Raw genomic sequence first — 20,013 nt, forward strand, 5'->3', positions numbered from 1 at the left:
GCTTTTACATTAAATCATGCCTAACTTTCAAAATTGTAGTAAGTCTATTATTTTTTTATTGTTGATTTTAACATTAACAAATTACCATATATACTCAAGTATAAGCCGACCCAAATATAAGCTGAGACACCTAATTTTACCACAAAAAATAGTATAAGCCAAGGGCAGGAAAAGCAGCAGCTACTGGTAAATTTCAAAATAAAAATAGATACCAATAAAATTACACTGAGGCATCTGTAGGTTAAATGTTTTTGAATATTTACATAAATCTGTAATTTAATATAAGACTGTCCAAATCTGACTGAATCCTTACTGTGGACGCCGAAAGAGTGTGGCTTCTCTGAAGCATACAACTCTGGGGCAGAAGCCACCTCAAGCAAATGGACTCTACAGAAATGCAGAATGGAATTGAAAGCATGCCAATGAGAATTATTGCAATTATTAATTCATTATTGTTAATTATTGTTCACACTTTCTCCCGGTCTGGGACTCCAGGTTTACAGGAGATAAATTAGATACAGCTTTTTTTTTTACATTATGCAAAAGTTTAAAATATAACTGAAATAAAATAAAATACAGAATATTAGAAAGAAGAACAACAAATATAGGAAGCACAGGACATGAAAGGCCTTTTTTCCTGTACAATCAGCCCCCAAAGTCCTGATGAAACAAAAGGATCTTCACTTGTCTACAAAAAGATAGCAAGGAAGACACCCAATCCTACCTTTCTGGGGTGTTTCAGAGCAATCACTGAGAAACCCCTCACCCCTATTTCAGGATGATGGAGATAGAAGAATATTCCAAATCATTATTCTAACCTTCTTCAATGTAAATGTGCTTATGTATACTTCCAACCTCCTGCCAACCTAGCAGTTCGAAAACATACCAATGTGAGTAGATCAATAGGTACCGCTCCGGCGGGAAGATAACGGCGCTCCATGCAGTCATGCCAGCCACATGACCTTGGAGGTGTCTACGGACAACGCCGGCTCTTCGGCTTAGAAATGGAGATAAGCACCAACCCCCAGAGTCAGACATGACTGGACTTAACGTCAGGGGAAACCTTTACCTTTACCTTTTATCCTTCCAATAATCACCATATGTTAAACAAGAGCAGGGGAAGAACAAGTGGCTAGACAAGCAGGAAGCTGCTGATCTGCAATGAAACCCAGTTTCAGGAGTGCTCTTGGATTCCTGCTCATCTCAAAACTTTTGCTGTTTTGCTGCGTGCATGCGCGGCGAGACAAGCAGGAATCCAAGAGTACTGCAACTGGGTTTTACTGCAGATCAGCAACTTCCTGCCTGTCCTGCTGCATGCGCACACGGCAAAAGCAGGAGCAAGGGAGGCCTCACGCATCTCCCTAAATCTTCCTTTTGCTGCATACGTACTCGCCTATCTCTCTACTCCTCTTCCTGCGTGTGCGAAAAACATGTATAGAAATGCGAGAGTCATTCAAGAGGGGTGAGCCAAAGCCGGTAATCCCTTCCCTTTCGGTGGCCTTTTGATTTCTATGGGAAAGGCTGGTGCTCCTTCCTCGGACTCCCCCGCCAGGCTTTGCTGCTTTCTCCAGGTACATCTACACTGCCAGTTAACGCAGTTTGACAGCAATTGAACTGCCATGCGTGCTGGGTTGGCGTGCGGAGAGGTGAGGGTCCTGGTGGAGGCTTAAACAAGGGCTTTTTTCAGCCCCACGCCTTTCCGCCTGGACCCTCTCTCGAGTATAAGCCGAGGAGGAATTTCAGCGTTTACAAAGGGCTGAAAAACTCAGCTTATATTTGAGTATATACAGTATCTGCTATCTGTGCCCTTGAAAGGGGAAATGAAGATGGTAAACTGAATCAACAATATCTGAAAGTATGCAAAGGGATCTTTTAACATATTACAGACAAATTGAGAGAATGAAGTTGGTAGCATAAACTTTTGTAGACTAAATCCTTGCAAGTATGCTTCCTGATAGTCTACTTCTGGTGTCTGGGGCCCCTTCTATACTTCTATGCCATATAAAATCCAGATTATCTGCTTTGAACTGGATTATATAGCAGTGTAGACTCATATAATCCAATTCAGAAGAAATAATGTGGATTATCATTTTAGGTAATCTGGATTATATGGCAGAGTAGAAGGGGTCTGATGAAGTAGACAGTGTATGAAAACGTACACTACCAACTTAATTCTCTTAGTCTCTTAAGATACTACAAGATCCCTGTCCATACTTCTGTGTTTTGTTAGGAAAGAAAAAGGCCATTTGAGATATAACAGTATCCACCACTACCAGCTATTTTGTTGAGCAACCCAGTGGGTAGGCTTACCTTGTACAAAACAGAAGACACAGGGTTGATTTCAAAAGCTTTTGTGAGGGGATTTGAATTTATTATGGTAGGATATCCCACCGCCACATTTGGAAATAAATCTGGTGTTAAATCAACACTGAATGTATACACCGAAGTGCCGGCTGGAGAATTTTCATTCACATTGCCAGTACCAGGCAGGCCTGAAAAACTGAGCGTTCCTCCTCCTGCAGATTATAGAGAATGAAAATATATCCTCTTAAGTAGTGTTATTTCCAAGATGCAACTAGGTCAACAACATATACTGCAACATATACTGCAATTTATAGCTGAGAATAGAAGAAATTAACTCAGCCAGGCAGCAAGAGAATATGATAAGTGGCTGTTCTGAAGGAAAGGGGGTAGTGATATGGCACACACCATAGAGACATTAATACAATATATAAAGTTTATTAGAGGGGCTGCGGCTATCATAGTAGGTTAAACCGCCAACTACAAAAAAATCTTGCTGACCAGAAGATTGGCAGTTCAAGACACGGGTCAGGAGGAGCTCACGCCATCAGCCCTAGCTTCTGCTTACCTAGCAGTTCGAAAACAGCAATGTGAGTAGATAAATAGGTATCGCCTTGGCAGGGAGGTAAAAGGCATCCCAGAAAACATGCTGGCAATTCAATCAGGAACGTGTCCATGGACAACAGGCTGCTCAACATGGAAAAAATTAAACAACAACACCTCCCCATGGCCGAGTCCAGCACGGCCTCCAGATGCCGGAAATGAAAAAGTGGGAAGCCTTGCCTCTGTTTATGTATTGTTTGTCTTTGTTGTTAATTGTATCACGGCATTGAATGTTTGTCATATATGTATTCTGAGCCCCCTCGGGGAGATAGAGCAGAATATAAATAAAGTATATTATTATTATATTTATGGATAGTCTCTCTATTTTTACTGTAAAACCAAAACTATTTTTATTTGTAATCTTTATTTATATGTGTATTTATTTATATCATCTTTCCTTAACCCCGGGGCCTACAAAAGTTTTGATACAAAAAAAACGTTTGCTCCACTAAGATGTGAATGGAATACAATAACATACAAAAATTAAATTGGTAATAGAATTCAAAGGCAATTTGAAAGCACAACCATTTTGAAAAAAATATAAGACATACAGAAAAATACAACCTGTTACTCAAATCACTTTCTCGTGAGCAGTCAGTTCCCAAAGGCTTGTTGAAACAAAAATGTTGTCTCTCACCAATCTAGTCTGTCTAATAGGGAAGCTACAAGTTCTACAGAAATAAATGACACAGAAGATAAAGACAGTCGAAGGCATTGTATGAACAAGAAATATACAGTGAACCATTGACACAACAACAAATGGGTAAAACAAACAAACGTCAGATCAACCCAAGTAACCAGACAGTGAACACAAATGGTCGGCCAGTCATCCAAAAGCATTTAGAAATGTAAATCTGTAGATATTCATATATAATTATGTTCTTCCTTCTTATTACATTGTTTTTCTATTCTTCCTTCTGGCCTCATATTTATTATTTAATTATAAATTCCCTGCACAGATTCTAGCAGGTTAGATTATGAAGCCTTCTATTAAAAACTTTTTCTTCTTCTTTTTAAAACACAGTTTAGAAATGTATCCCAGTCCTTGATAAAAAAATTTGGTGTTTTTCTTCTTTTTAATCATTCCTAATTTGTCCATTTCTACTATTTTAGACTTTAACTATCCATTCTTCTATTGTTCGGAGGTCTGTCTTCTTCCAGAACTGTGCGTATACTGTTCTTGCTGCTATTATCATGTAGTGCAATACTTTGTGGTTTAATTATTTTGTTTGGTTATTTGACATTCCCAATAAAAATAATTCAGGCTCCAGTTGTATCTTTGAATGAAAAATTTCTTGCAGTGTTTTTTTTTACCTTGCCCCAAAATTCTCTTCATTTTTTACAGGTCCACAACATGTGGAAGAAAGTTCCTTCCTCTTTTTTATATTTCCAGCATTTTTTGTTTCTTCCCTTTTACATTTTAGCTAGCTTTGCTGGGGTAAGTTACCACCTGTTCATCATTTTATAAAAATGTTCCCTAAAGTCCTAGCACCAAATCTTCTTTAAGCCAATAGTTTACATTTTTCCCATTTATTTAGTTCTATGTTGTGCTTGATATTTTGTGCCCATTTAATCATAGAATACCTTGAAAAGCCTGACTTGACCACAGTGGTCCATGTCTTAGTTACATCTCGGATGGATTACTGCAATGCACTCTACATGGGGCTGCCTTTGAAGACAGTTCGGAAGCTGCAATTAGTACAAAAGTCAGCAGCCAGGCTGCTTACTGGGGCAGATTACAGGGAACACACTATCCCCTTTTTAAAGCAGTTTCATTGGCTTCCAGGCTGCTATCAGGCTCAATTCAAAGTGCAGGTTATTATATACAAAGCCCTACACAGTTTGGGTCCTGCCTATCTATGTGCCCACATCTCCTCCTATGAACCAGTACAGACATTAAGATCTGCTGGGGAGGCCTTTCACACAGTTCCACCCCTGGCACAAGCACGGTTGGTGGGGACGAGAGAGAGGGCCTTCTCGTGGTGGTTCCCCGGTTCTGGAACGCTCTCCCCAGAGACATTAGATAGACCCCCCCCCCCACATTATCAATGAACAATCTCAAATGGGATCTAACGGACAGTCTTTGGGTGGTTTTAATAGTAGCACAGTGTAAATATTATGTATTTATGTATTTTATCTTATTTATATACAATGTATTTGTTGTCTATTATGACTTGATTAATCTTTGCAATTGATTACTGTTGGGCGTGTATTTAATTTGAAATATCTATTTGTCTTAGAGCCCCTGGTGGCACAGCGAGTTATACCTCTGAGTTGCAGAACTTACGGACTGTGTCATACCCCAGCCACCTTTGGCTTCTGAACCTGATTCAGAAATGAACTTTGAACAGGATGAAGTTTATTCTGATTTTTTACTTAGTCCACAGAACTCTTTCCAATTACAGCTCCCGGCTGTTGATAGCGCGGATGATTCCTTAATTGGGAGAGAAAGTGGAAATATTACTCCCATGGCTGAACCAGATGTTCTTAGTTCCCCAGAGAATGTGTCCTTCAACAGAAGAGAGTTTCAGCATCGCCAGAGATCTGAGAAACAAGGACTCCGCAGGAGTAACTGCTTGGCATCTCGAGGGGATAATGGATAGAAGATTTTCCCTTGGGAACCTTTAGGGAGTTTGGCTTTCCTTGTTTGTGATCAGATCTAAGTTCCATAAAAGTGTTTTGCACCGTGGACACTTTGTGGTGTCAACGTTGCTATTTCCTGAGAAAGGTTCACCAACTCTAGCTCCTGCTTCTTCCAAGCCAAGTTTCCAGATCCTGGCGGCCAAGCCGAGCCGCGACTCCAAAGTAGAACCGGAGTAAGTCTACTTCCTTGCCTTGTTCCTGAACCAAGTTTTGCCTCAGCTTCATCAAGTTCCTGTTTTGATATCAAGAATTTCCTAGTGATTTTGGACTTTGTTATTCAGTCTTGCTTCCTTGTTGTTCCCCACTTTCCAACAGTTTTGAGCATGTTTCGGTTTCTGGACTTTGGACAATAATATTGGACATTTCCCTTCAATTCTTTGGACTAATTCATACCTTTTCATAGAGGACTATTATCTGCTCAACATTTCTACCTATTCATTCCTGAATTTATAATTGTTTTAATAAAGATATTATATGATTATTGGTCTCTGTCTGGTTTCCAGTGATCACGCTGCCTTGAGGTGCAACAGACCGAAAGGTTGGTGGCGAATCTGAGAAGCAGGGTGAGCTCCTATTGTTAGCCCCAGCTTCTGCCAAACTAGCTGTTCAAAAACATGGAAATGTGAGAAGACCAATAAGTACCACTCCAGCGGGAAGGTAACGGCGCTCCATGCAGTCATGCTGGCCACATGACCTTGGAGGCGTCTACAGACAACACTGGCTCTTCAGCTTAGAAATGGAGATGAGCACCAACCCCCAGAGTCAGACACAACTAGACTCAATGTCAGGGGAAAACCTTTACCTTTATCTTTACCTATTTGTCTTATTATGTATTTTGTGATTTTATACTGTTGTGATCTGCTCCGAGTCCCTGCGGGGAAAGGGAGTGGGATATAAATAAAGTTATTATTATTGTTGTTGTTAGTGATGATGTAGTTGTTATTAAATCTCTGTATGTATTCCAGTGTCCTCCTTTCTTTTTATCTAATGTATAAAAAGCTTCTTCCGTTGAACTTGATAATGGGGATTTTGGACATAGTTTAATTTTGTACTTGTTCCAAATCCTTAATATGGCTGATTAAAATCTGCATGTACTTTTGCTTTTTGATATCATATAGGCATGCCATCCAAAACGTGGATTTTAACAGTCTAATTTTAACAGTCTCTCATTTCTTAAGGTTAGTCAATCTTTCATCCAAACTAGTATGCATGCTTCAAAGTACAATTCCAGGCCTGGTAATCCCAATCCTCCCCTTTACTTTTCATCCTGCAGAATCTTGGTTTTAATTCTAGGCCTCTTGCCTTAATACATATATTTAGTTAAGTCTTTTTTTTCATTATTTAAAAGGAATTATATATGAATGTCTACACCTCAAGGGATGGGAAGTCACTAAATTGGGAGGAGTGGGAAGAGGGGAGAGTATAACCAAATGAGAATATTGTATAGATGTTGATTCATGCATATATACATGTATACAGATTTGTTTCACTGGTTTTATGAATATGTAAATTGAAAATAAAAAACATTAATTCCTAGAAATATAAATCTGTAAAAAAAATACAAGTGAGAACAATATTATGTGTGTACATTCAAGTCACCGGTTGACTTATGGCTAACCCTTGAATTGTAAAGAATTCTCAGACAATATTAGATTATTCTAATTCTAGTCCATTTGCCTAGATTCTACATGGATGACACCATAATCATGACAAAGGCATCCCTATGGGAAAACTATTGTCCCTTCTTTCTCTGTAATGCAATCATTTGTTTCTTCTAGGGTTTCCATATAACTTAAGGTGGCTTTATGTACAGCACATGTACAAGCAGATATATACCCATATATATATACATATACATATATCTACGGTCAATAACCAGCACCAAAAAAATAACAAAAAGGAAGCAGAATAATAGCATGTCACTGTCTTGTTGGTGATGGGTGTAATTTCTGGTCCCTAGTGGACCAGTGGTGCATTTCCAAGGGAACATCTGGCACTTAGTTTCTACTTGCACAAATTTTTACATTGAAAATTGGTGTCAGTTAACCTTAATCTTTTCAAGCAAGTCAAGTATGTCTATTTAGGAATAGTTAACACAGCCATGAAAACCCACTGGGTGACCCTAGGCAAGTCACACACTCTCAGCCACAGAAAGCCATGTGATAGCATAACCACAATTCAGAAGCAACTTGAATGCAAACAACAACAACAACTAGTTACGTTCTCATTATTTAGAGATATAGTATCTATGCTAACATGCTTCCAAAATTAAAAATAGACTATCAAAACAATACAGTAGAGTCTCACTTATCCAAGTTAAACGGGCCGGCAGATGCTTGTATAAGCAAATATCTTGGATAATAAGGAGGGATTAAGGAAAAGCCAATTAAACATTAAATTAGGTTATGATTTTACAAATTAAGCACCAAAACATCATGTTTTACAACAAATTTGACAGAAAAAGCAGTTCAATACGCAGTAATGTTATGTTGTAATTACTGTATTTATGAATTTAGCACCAAAATATCACGATATATTGAAAACATTGACTACAAAAATGGCTTGGATAATCCAGAAACTTGGATAAGCGAGGCTTGGATAAGTGAGACTCTACTGTACCTCTTCTTAAAAAAAGTCAGTAATGCTTTCCTCGATATCTAGGATAGTAATAAAATCACATTCTTACCTGATATTTTTCCTAGAAAAACAATGAGGCAAAAGAACAGCATGTTTCACTTCTTCCTTAGAATGTGCCCAGTCAAGATCAAACAGGCCCTGTAATCCTTCTAGCAGCAAACTTCAATGCCATTGATAAGTTTTTTCCTTATCATGCAGTAGAAACTACCAAACAAATGTCCTGCCGTAGCTAAGGATGTTTCTAAAACATCGGCCTGCTTACCCTCCCATGAATGACTCACTGATACAATCCTTCATGATGTTCTTAACACTAAGAGGGAGAGAAGAAAGAAGATTTTTTTTCACTTTATTCAAAAGAGATTATCCAAAAACTGCTAGATTTTAGGATTACAAATCCTTACTTGTCCCTTTCTTTCTTCTTCTCTCTGAGGCCCCTTCCACACAGACATATAACCCAGAATATCAAGGCAGATAATCCACAATATGTGCTTTGAACTGGGTTATCTGAGTCCACACTGGGTTACAGTTCAAAGCAGATAATATGGGATTTTATATAGCAGTGTGGAAGAAGCCTGAGATGGTGAGATGTTTTTTGTGACCTCAATGAGAATTTTGACTGCCATATTTTTGCATATATTATGCAAATTGTAAATCTAAACAAAGAGTGCTGCTGCTTTGGTGCATGGATTCTAAAAATTATAAGCATCAGGTGAGTCGCCTGCATTTTTCTAATCAACCAGCTTTTGGTGTATGTGCTGCCAGAGCTGGCCCTAGGTATTTTTCAAGTGTAGGCGAACAGAATTTTGGCGCCCCCCCAAACCAATCACTGAAAAATAAAAGCGTTGGATAAGCGAAAATGTTGGATAATAAGGAAGTATAAAGGAAAAGCCTATAAAACATCAAATTATATTATGATTTTAAAAATTAAGCACCAAAACATCATGTTTTACAACAAATCAATAGAAAAAGCAGTTCAATACATGGTAATGTTATGTAGGAATTACTATATTTGCAAATTTAACACTAAACATTGAACAGGGATATAGGGCAGTGTGGACTTAGATAACCCAGATAGCCCTCAGTATTAAAAAAAACCTCTAAAATCAGGACAATAAATAAAGAACAACACTCTGAAAACAGAAGAAATCCAGACAGTAAACAATCAGGGACAGCTAACTCCTCCCAAAAAAAGATTCTCCCAGGCAAGAAGAAGCCAGGCCTTGAAGCCACAGGGCCATTAAATGCTAATCAAGGTGATTAATTACAACATTCACACCTGCTTCAAAGAAAAGTTCTTTCTCCCACCCTGGACCTTCTACAGATATATAAACCCCACATACCTAGCTTCCAAGTTCCTACAGACCTCACAATCTCTGAAGGCCCCAAAGGTGGGCTTGCGTGGTGCGAAGATGGGTCTGCGCCGGCCGGAAGGCCCAGCGCGGTCGCTGGAAGGCCCGAAAGAAAAGGAGGTGGAGAGTGGTGCCCTCCTCCCAGGACGATGGTGCCCCCGGGACGATGGCGCCACAGGCAAATGCCTATTTCGGCTTATGGTTGGACCGCCTCTGTGTGCTGCACATGTGTGCATGCAAAGAGAAAATGGGAAACAGTTTGTTCAACCTCATGAGAATAACAGGTACTGTATAGGAAATTCTCCAAAGAAAGTTGCTTCCTTTCACATGCAAAGTATAAGGTGTGCCACTTTTTCTGTCAGCAGTAGCTGATGGCTTCCATGTCATTATGTGATGAATTTGCTTGGGGTTTTAAAGGACCTGTCTAAGGTGATAATCTATTGGGGTGAATCTCTGAGTATATCCACACTGCTGGGTTATAGCAGCTTGAAACCACATCTACTGGCTTCACCCAATCGGATAATTTGTAATTTGGGGAAATATTTATGTGCTGGAGAACTTCAGTCCATTCTTTTGAAGTAGCAGGGAATTCAGAATACTTTGCAAATCTATATATTCTAGGATTTCACAGGATGAAGTCATGAGAGTTAAAAGTGGCACCACACTGCTATAATTCTATAGTATGGATACACCCCTACTGATTTGGAAGCTTCAACCATCTCTGTTTTCTGTATGCTTCTCAAAACTAATATCACGTCTAACTTCACATTTGTCCTAAATGCAGCCTTAGCTTTGCTGTGGTATGACCAACTTTCAGCCATGAATTTAAGGAAAATTTAAGACCTCTTCATATGTATCGTTATTATTATTATTATTATTATTATTATTATTATTATTATTATTATTATTATTATTAACACAACAAGATGAGTCCACAGCAGATACTCTGCTGGCTGTTGTATTGGATCACACGTCGGACACTTCCCAAGTGTCTAGGACTGTGTGATGTATCGGTGAATAATGCGCGCAGATCCCAGTAAGGTGGCCTTTTGCAGCTGGCAGGTGGTAATTTTGTCAGCGCCGATTGTGTTTAAGAGCAGACCAAGGTCTTTAGGCACTGCACCTAGTGTGCCGATCACCACTGGGACCACCTTGACTAGCTTGTGCCAGAGTCTTTGCAATTCGATCTTTAAATCCTCATATCGTGTCAGTTTTTCCAGTTGTTTCTCTTCAATCCTGCTGTCACCTGGGATTGCAACATCAACAATCCATACTTTGTTTTTTAACACGATCGTGAGGTCAGGAGCATTGTGCTCCAAAACCCTGTCTGTCTGAATTCAGAAGTCCCAGAGTAGCTTGACATGTTAATTTTGTGTAACTTTTTCCGGCTTGTGATCCCACCAGTTCTTTGTCGCAGGCAGATGGTATTTGTGGCACAAGTTCCAATGAATCATCTGAGCAACGGTGTAATGCCTCTGCTTGTAGTCTGTCTGTGCGATCTTCTTGCAGCAGCTGAGGATGTGATCTATTGTTTCATCTGCTTCCTTGCAGAGTCTACATTTGGGATCTGTTGTCGACTTTTATTATTATTATTATTATTATTATTATTATTATTATTATTATTATTTTATTATGACACAGCAAACAAGATCGATATGCTGGATTTCGTATCACAAAATCACAAGTCGAACACTTCCCAAGTGTCTAGGACTGTGTGATGTATTTTCGGATGATGCGTGCAGATCCCAGTAGGGTGGCCTTTTGCAGTTGGCAGATCGTGATTTTGTCAATGTCTATTGCAGGGGTCCCCAAACTAAGGCCCGGGGGCCGGATGCAGCCCTCCAAGGTCATTGACCTGGCCCCTGCCCTAAACCTTAGACTTAGGGTTGACCTAAGTCTACCTGGTTTTTGGAGGTCTTTTTGCTTACCTATGGTCTTATGAGATCGTCTAGATGGTCTTTAAAGGTCTCTTTGCTTAGCTATGGCCTTATGAAACCATCTAGATGACTTTTAGAGGTCACTTTCCTTACCTATGGTCCTATGAGACCATCTAGATGGCCTTTGATGGTCCTTTTCCTTACCTATGGTTTTATGAGATTATCTAGATGGCCCTTTCTTTACCTATGGTCTTATGATCATCTAGATCAGGGGTCCCCAAACTAAGGCCCATGGGCTTCCAAGGTGATTGACCTGGCCTCTGTCCTAAACTTTAGACTTAGGGTTGACCTAAGTCTGAAATGACTTGAAGGCACACAACAACAACAATCTTAATTTTGGACTATTTCATCCTAGTCCGGCCCCCTAACAGTCTGAGGGACTGTAAATCGGCCCTCCACTTAAAAAGTTTGGGGACCCCTGGTCTATTGTTTCCAAATGCCGGCTGAGATCTTTTGGCACAGCACCCAATGTGCCAATCACCACCAGGACCACCTGCACTGGTTTCTGCCAGAGTCTTTGAAGTTCAATCTTGAGGTCCTGATAGCGGTTGAGTTTTTCCTCTTGTTTTTCGTCAATGTGACTGTCACCTGGGATGGCGACATCAATGATCCAAACCTTTTTCTTTTCCACAACTGTGATGTCTGATGTGTTGTGTTCCAGAACTTTGTCAGTCTGGATTCGGAAGTCCCACAGTATCTTTGCGTGCTTATTTTTCAATACTTTTGCAGGTTTAGAAACACAACAAGATGAGTCCACAGCAGACACTCTGCTGACTGTTGAATTGGATCACACTTCTGACACTTCCCAAGTGTCTAGGACTGTGTGATGTATCGGCGAATAATGCAAGCAGATCCCAGTAAGGTGGCCTTCTGCAGCTGGCAGGTGGTAATTTTGTCAGCGCCGATTGTGTTTAAGAGCAGGCCAATGTCTTTAGGCACTGCACCCAGTGTGCCGATCTCCACTGGGACCATCTTGACTGGCTTGTGCCAGAGTCTTTGCAATTTGATCTTTAAATCCTCATATCATGTCAGCTTGTCCAGTTGTTTCTCTTCAATCCTGTTGTCACCTGGGATTGCAACATCAACAATCCATACTTTGTTTTTTAACACGATCATGAGGTCAGGAGCATTGTGCTCCAAAACCCTTTCTGTCTGAATTCAGAAGTCCCAAAGTAGCTTGACATGTTCATTCTGTGTAACCTTTTCCAGCTTGTGATCCCACCGGTTCTTTGTCACAGGCAGATGGCATTTGTGGCACAAGTTCCAATGAATCATCTGAGCAACGGTGTTATGCCTCTGCTTGTAGTCTGTCTGTGCGATCTTCTTGCAGCAGCTGAGGATGTGATCTATTGTTTCATCTGCTTCCTTGCAGAGTCTACATTTGGGATCTGTCGTCGACTTTTCTTCTTCTTCTTCTTCTTCTTCTTCTTATTATTATTATTATTATTATTATTTACATTGCAATAAAACTTGAAGTAGGAGAAATGGCTTACCTAACCTGGTTGTTTCATTTTATATATGCACATTGTTAGTTAGGAATGAAATGTTTATGGGAACATGATGTACTTCTCCTTCGCGTCCTTCTTTCCTTTCTCTTCTTCTTTCTCTCTACCGTATTTTTCTTCCTTCTCTTTTTCTTCCCCCTTCTCTTTCTCTCCTCCTCCCTCCTCCTCCTCTATTTCCTCTTTGTCTTCATTCCCTTCCTCCTCTTCCTTTACTTGCCTGGGAATGTGGAGGGATGCCCCATAAGCACTGTCCCCTTTCCTCACTACAGGGGAGGAGATTGAACAAGGTGGGGGAATCCTACCAGGCTTTCCCTACTTGGGAAGGGAAGGAAGGAGGAACCATTGCTCACTCACGAATGAGTTCCTCCTCCTTTCCCTGGTGGTTTCTCTCCCCCCCCCCCAATAACTCCCCTCCCATAAGTGACTCCCCAGCCCACCCTCATCACACATACCCACATAGAGTGAGGCCGTACTAAATATAAGGGAGAAACTGAAGAGCACTACAAGAGCTGAGAGGATCCCCCCCCCCAAAAAAAATTAACTGAAATACGGGAGTTCCTGGGAAATACAGGAGAACCAGTCACTCCAATTAGCTATAGCTACTGGGTATTATTGTGCCATGGTTTAATAGGGTGACTCAATATCCCCATTCTTAGGGCCGGGCTGTGGCACAGCTGGCTAGTAACCAGCTGCAATAAATCACTACTGACCGAGAGGTCATGAGTTCGAAGCCCGGGTCGGGTTAACCCCCCGACCATTAAATAGCCCGGCTTGCTGTTGACCTATGCAGCCCCGAAAGACAGTTGCATCTGTCAAGTAGGGAAATTTAGGTACGCTTTATGCGGGAGGCTAATTTAACTAATTTACAACATCATAAAATTGCCAGCAAAACACGAGGAAAGGAATGAGGAAGTATAGCCACTAGTGGACAGTGAAGCAACAGCTCCCCCTGTGGCCGGAATTGTGGAGCTGGAAAAAAAAATGTTCAATGCCTCTGTGTCTGTCTATATATGTTGTTTGTCTGTTGGCATTGAATGTTTGCCATATATGTGTTCATTGTAATCCGCCCTGAGTCCCCTTCGGGGTGAGAAGGGCAGAATATAAATACTGTAAATAAATAAATAAATAAATTCTTGATGGAATTCATCAGCCTAAACCAGCGTTTCTCAACCTGGGGTTCGGGACCACTGGGGCGGGTCGCAAGGGAGCATCAGAAGGGTCACCAAAGACCATCAGAAAGTACATATTTCTGATGGTCTTAGGTGACCCCTCTGGCAGAGAAGGCTGAAGATCTCTCCGCCTGTCCCTTGGCCCAATTCTATCGTTGGTGAGGTTCAAGGGGCTCTTTGATTGTAGGTGAACTGTAAATCCCAGCAACTACAACTTCCAAATGTCCAAATTTATTTTCCCCAAACTCCACCAGTGTTCTCATTTGGGCATATTGAATATTCATGCCAAGTTTGGTCCAGATCCATCATTGTTTGAGTCCACAGTGCTTTCTGGATGTAGGTGAACTACAACTCCAAAACTCAAGGTCAGTGCCCACCAAACCCTTCACTTATTTCCTGTTGGTCATGGGAGTTCTGTGTGCCAAGTTTGGTTCAATTGCATCATTGGTGGAGGTCAGAATGCTCTTTGATTTTAGGTGAACTATACATCCCAGCAACTACAACTCCCAAATGGCAAAATCAATCCCCCAACCTCACTAGTATTCAAATTTGGGTGTATCGGATATTTATGCCAAATTTGGTCCAGTGAGTGAAAATACATCCAGCATATTAGATATTTTCATTACGATTCACAACAGTAGCAAAATTACAGTTATGAAGTAGCAATGAAAGTAATGTTATGGTTGGGGGTCACCACAACATGGGGAACTGTATTAAAGGGTCACAGCATTAAAAAGGTTGAGAACCACTGGCCTAAACCATCCCAAATAATAATAGGTATCAAAGACTTGATTCACACATTTTTGCTGTTCTTTTCAAAGACTGAAAGTTTTCCACAGCAGACAGTGAAAACGAAAGACACAAAACTGGACATCAGAGCTCTTTGTGTAGAATTCCCCCTGACAGCCAGACTTGATACATACGTACACTGAGAAGAGGTTTATCCTGTGAGCAGTTAAATTTGACACATAAAGAGAACGAAATGCATTTGGCAGACTACAGTACTTACAGTTTATTTACCGACAAGTTTACATACTGCTGTATAATTGCTCAGCCTTCTAAGCTGATGACATTGGCAAATACACAAATGTCTGTTTGAAGTAGCAAATAGCCCAAAGGAAACAGAGGGAGTCACTTAGAATCACTTAAATATTGTACAGAAACGGCGGGGTTTCTATGTACACAGACTGAGACGCAAGCTTCTCAACAAAGTAATTGTCCTTCAGGGAAAATACATTGTAAATAAAGAAATAAATGCTCAACAAAGTAATACTGTTAAATGGCATCATGCTATTACTAACTAAATAAAACATGTATTTGCAGTTAGAGACAAAGCGGGGAGTATTTTTTCAGTTCTGTTAAATGAACAATGGCCTTTGGCAAAGAAGAAGTGTCCTGTTTTCTTGTGTGGGAGTCCTCACTGTGAAAATACTTAATTTTTCACTTCCTGCAAAGAAGCTATGAGCTGAGCTTGTTACAGTGGTTAAACTCATTTACTTAGAATGATTAATAAATTCTGTCATAAATGATTGCATGCCTTGAAAGCAATTGTGCTAAGGGAAATATAGAGTAATGGCGTTGTTCCAGAAAAACATTATGGGAGTGATCCTCACATCATGGAGATTTCTGTAGTTGTATTACATAGGTGTGACCACAACACAATGACGTTTGCCAGGAAAGACCAGGGGCTGGCAATGACTGGGGCTTTTATTAGAAAAATCAGCACGTGGGGTAGGAACATGGTTTATAAAAGTCTTAGGGCCCTCCCACACAGCCATATAACCCAAAATATCAAGGCAGATAATCCACAATATCTGATTTGAATTGGATTATCTGAGTCCACACTGCCATATAATCCAGTTCAATGTGGATTGTATACAGTTGTGTGGAAGGGGCCTTAATGTTGTGGAGAGAGCAGACCAAGGTAAGGTTTAGTCCATCTCTCCAAACACTAGAACCCAGAGTCATCCCATCAAATTGACTGGCATGAAATTCAGGACATACTGATGGGAGTACTTCTCAAAGCACAGTATTAAATACAGCTGGGAAAGTTAGTTTAAAATTTTAAGTCATTTGGTTAATTGTTAGTGCGCTCCAAAATTAATTTGTTATTCCAGTTAATTTTGTTAAGACAGTTTATGATTTAAATAATTTTTATGTCTAATGATCAAAGCTAAAAACAACCAAATAAGTCAAAACTTCCTCATTTTACAGGCCCCCAAATGTCCAAATCATAATGCGATATTTCTTTCTTAACACAACAAGGAGAAACTTACAAATTAATTAACATAATACTGATAGTGGCATCCATCGTCATTGCTGATTGGTAGGAGATTTAACAAACTGTCATTTGCTGAATTTGAAGTCTATCAGCTGTTCTTGATTTGCCCAAGAAAGGGGTGCAAGCAGAAAGGAATGTAACTATAAGGGAGATAATGGGATATGATGATCCTGTTCCTACCTGTTCAGAACAGGACAATGAGATTTGACTGAACATACAATGAGTGCTGAAGGGGAGGATTTCATCTGGCAACAAGAATGAAGAAACGTTCCCAAGAAAATATTAAGATAAAATCTGGAAAGAACCCTATGGCTCTTCCCAAACCCATTACATGTCTCTCAGGGCATTATGAAGGGATTAGAGTTATTACAAGACTGAATGTTGAACCATGTCCTGAGTTGTGGGGTGCATATGCAGTGCTTATGAAACTTTTTTGCAACTGAGAAGTTGCCTGAAACAGGAGAAAAGATAATTGCAGGCTTCATCGCAGCCACTTATGGGACTGTGGATTTTGGGATTCAATTTGGGGTCCTGAGGTTTCAATAACAATGGAAATATTGAATTGAGTTGTGATCACGGTATGGGAGGGGGTTGAGTAAAACATTTGTACTCCAGAGGACCTAATGATTTTGGGGCCTTGTAGAGCAACTGAAGTCTAACAAAGCCTGAGAAACCAACAATGCCTCATTTCCATCATCCATTTCTTTGATTAATATGGGATGTTCTGAGAGGATCAAAAATAAGAATTTGTAAAGAAATCATAATACTATTTTTGTATGCAGAAATTCAGCAAAACATGACTAGACCAAAAAGATTTGCTGCTTCCCATTTCCCATGTATGAACATTAGCTGGGTGGACAATCTAATAATCTCCCTTCAATGCTAGAGATGGAAAAGTACCTTCCTCACACTTGAATGTAGCAGGTTGACTTTAGAAACATAGTTCTTCTCCATCCACCTGTCTATCTGTCTCTCTAGCTTTCATAAACTTTGGGTAGAGGGAGACGCCACATGAATCATTTGCAGTCCAGAGATCGAGAAGCTGAGGAATCAGTCTGTAGCTGAAAAAAAAGGATAAAGGGATGTACAAAAGGAATAGTCAAGATCCATTTTTTTCTAAGGCAACAATTCGAGCTTTTTTCTGTGTCTTTCACATACAGTGAGTGACAGACATTGCCCTCAGCAACTAAAGAGCGCTTGCTGCCTGCCTTATCTAAAGTGGCTGAGTTGTCAGTAAGAATGGCTGAAGCAACTCCAACTGAGCTGCAATTCTGCTGAGCCATTCCCCAAACATTATTGGGTCTTTTATCTTTGATAGAAGCACAATACCAACACCTTGATGCTGCCTCCCAGCATCTTCCACTTGAAGCAGTATCTCACTCTGCTTAACGACAACTCTAGACATAGTAATAAAGTAGACACTGTTATTATTATGCTCAATAAATATGACTTACAAGCAAGCTTTTCCATAGGGAGAGGCCTCCTTCCATAATCTAAACAAGAGGTAGAATAGGAAATGATTTTCTGGATCCCTGCTCATCGGGGGCAGGGGGGTGGGTGGGTGGGATAAGCTTCATTGTAAAATACAATCTGGAATTTTCGTTCAAAACCTTCTCCCTCCTGCTGACAAGGAAATTGTCTAATTGTTGCATTCAAGAATACAGTCAGTAGTAAATTAACTTATTTATTCCTAATGAAGACAAAGTCTTACAAACTAGCTGATATGATTGCACCTATACTTGTCTATACAGTAGAGTCTCACTTATCCAACATAAATGGGCCGACAGAATGTTGGATAAGTGAAAATGTTGGATAATAAGAAGGGATTAAAGAAAAGGTTATTAAACATCAAGTTACCTTATGATTTTACAAATTAAGCACCAAAACATCATGTTTTACAACAAATCAATAGAAAAAGCAGTTCAATACATGGTAACATTATGTAGTAATTACTATATGTATGAATTTAGTACCAAAACATCACAATCTATTGAAAACATTGATTACAAAAACATTTACTACTAAAAAAATTTGACTACAAATAAAGATAGAATTGCATAAAATGAACTTACAGTAACACATTGTCGGAAGTTAAATCTATACAAAGTTCAGTCCTTACTACCTAGAGAAACAGCCGTGGATCCAGGAGCGAGGCAGACTGCATTGGATAATCCAGAATGTTGGATAAGTGAAGGTTGGATAAGCGAGACTCTACTGTACTTGATTTGGCCATTGTCCCTTGAATTGCAATTCCATTGCTTTCATCATGATACGGTATGTAATTTCAGCTCAGCAGAACCACAGGTTTGGAGTCCCAGCATGCCTAGACTCCGAAAATCAAACCAGGCAAAAACTGGCTGAAGGCAAGAATCAGAGGGTTTTTTCAATTCAGCCAATTGTGGATGTGAGAAAATCAACACTTGGATCATACATAAAACAATGGATACATACAGAGACATTTATAGAGACGTGACAGCTATTCAAATAATGGACTTCTGCCACTCTGGGCAGTGGATTCTTCTGCAACTGTGCATCTGGAGAAATGGTCATCTTCAGATGTCAGCCAGACTGTGGTGCTTTTTTTTTTTTTTTTTTGGTATTTTATCACACTAGAGCTGAGAGAGTAGGCAAAGAGTAGGCAAAGAGTATGCATCCATCTGTGGTTGCCTCCTGGGGCTTGTAGTTTAGTGAGACCCAGGATATCTCTAGCTGAGCATTTTAAAACCCCTTCTCTAAACTACAAGCCCCAGAATTTTGCAGGAGGCAGACACGGTATTTCTGATGGGATGCATACTCTTTGCCTACTCTTTAAGCTCTAGTGTGATACTGGCCTTGGTGACCTTTACGGCCAGTCAGGGATTAATTCATTGTTGGGTGTAAAAGTTTACTATTAGCCAGAAAAGATGGTCACCGGGTGATTATGCCAACTGCCTAAAGAAGTTATGGGATAGCCCTGTGTTCCCTCCAATGGATTTTGTGCAACTGTGCGCCTTGGGAAAAGGTCGTCCTTAGACGTTAGCCAGTGGGATCCTTGCACTTTTCTTGGCCATGGATTTTGGGGTCTTTTGGGGGTCCCTGGTTTCAATAGAGGACTAAGAGTCATTAGGAGCCATTACTAGAAGATGACAAGCAGAGGTGATATTCACATCTGCCCTTTGCACACAGACCATTTTCTGCATTCATCACTTTAAGCACATGGAGCCTTTTCAAAAAACTACCCACTGGAAACATTAAGAATAACATTTTGTCCCACCCCAAGGTAAGCATGTTCTTATCATATTTACTAAACACTTGTCACAGTAACTGCTTCTATGGCAAAGTTGCTTGTAATCTTATAGATGCAGTTTCTTCTAGTATATTACTTTTGCTTTTTTGAAGCAACTTAATATTTGTATCAGAAATGCTACAAGTATGACATGACTCATGATTACTAATTTGGAGAATCAGTTTTCATCATTTCATATTCAAATGCTACTCCAATTTTTTAAAAAGTGCACAGTACAGATAGGAAAAACAATAATACTTCATAGTGAAAAGGATAAAGATGTTTAAATTTCCACATCTATATGACATTTTGAGAACAGAAAC

The 20,013-nt window shown here is 39.9% G+C and overlaps 1 protein-coding gene across 1 annotated transcript in view; it reads right to left on the minus strand.

Annotated features, from left to right (window-relative positions):
• Window positions 1–20,013, minus strand: part of cdhr3 (cadherin related family member 3) — a 74,869-nt gene that overhangs the window by 36,760 nt on the left and 18,096 nt on the right. The window contains 2 exon segments of the mRNA XM_062982727.1: window positions 2,311–2,516; window positions 8,234–8,330. Coding sequence (XP_062838797.1) covers window positions 2,311–2,516; window positions 8,234–8,330 — 303 coding nt within the window.

Source organism: Anolis carolinensis, chromosome 5 (assembly GCF_035594765.1).
Source record: "Anolis carolinensis isolate JA03-04 chromosome 5, rAnoCar3.1.pri, whole genome shotgun sequence".
Classification (NCBI taxonomy): domain Eukaryota; kingdom Metazoa; phylum Chordata; class Lepidosauria; order Squamata; family Dactyloidae; genus Anolis; species Anolis carolinensis.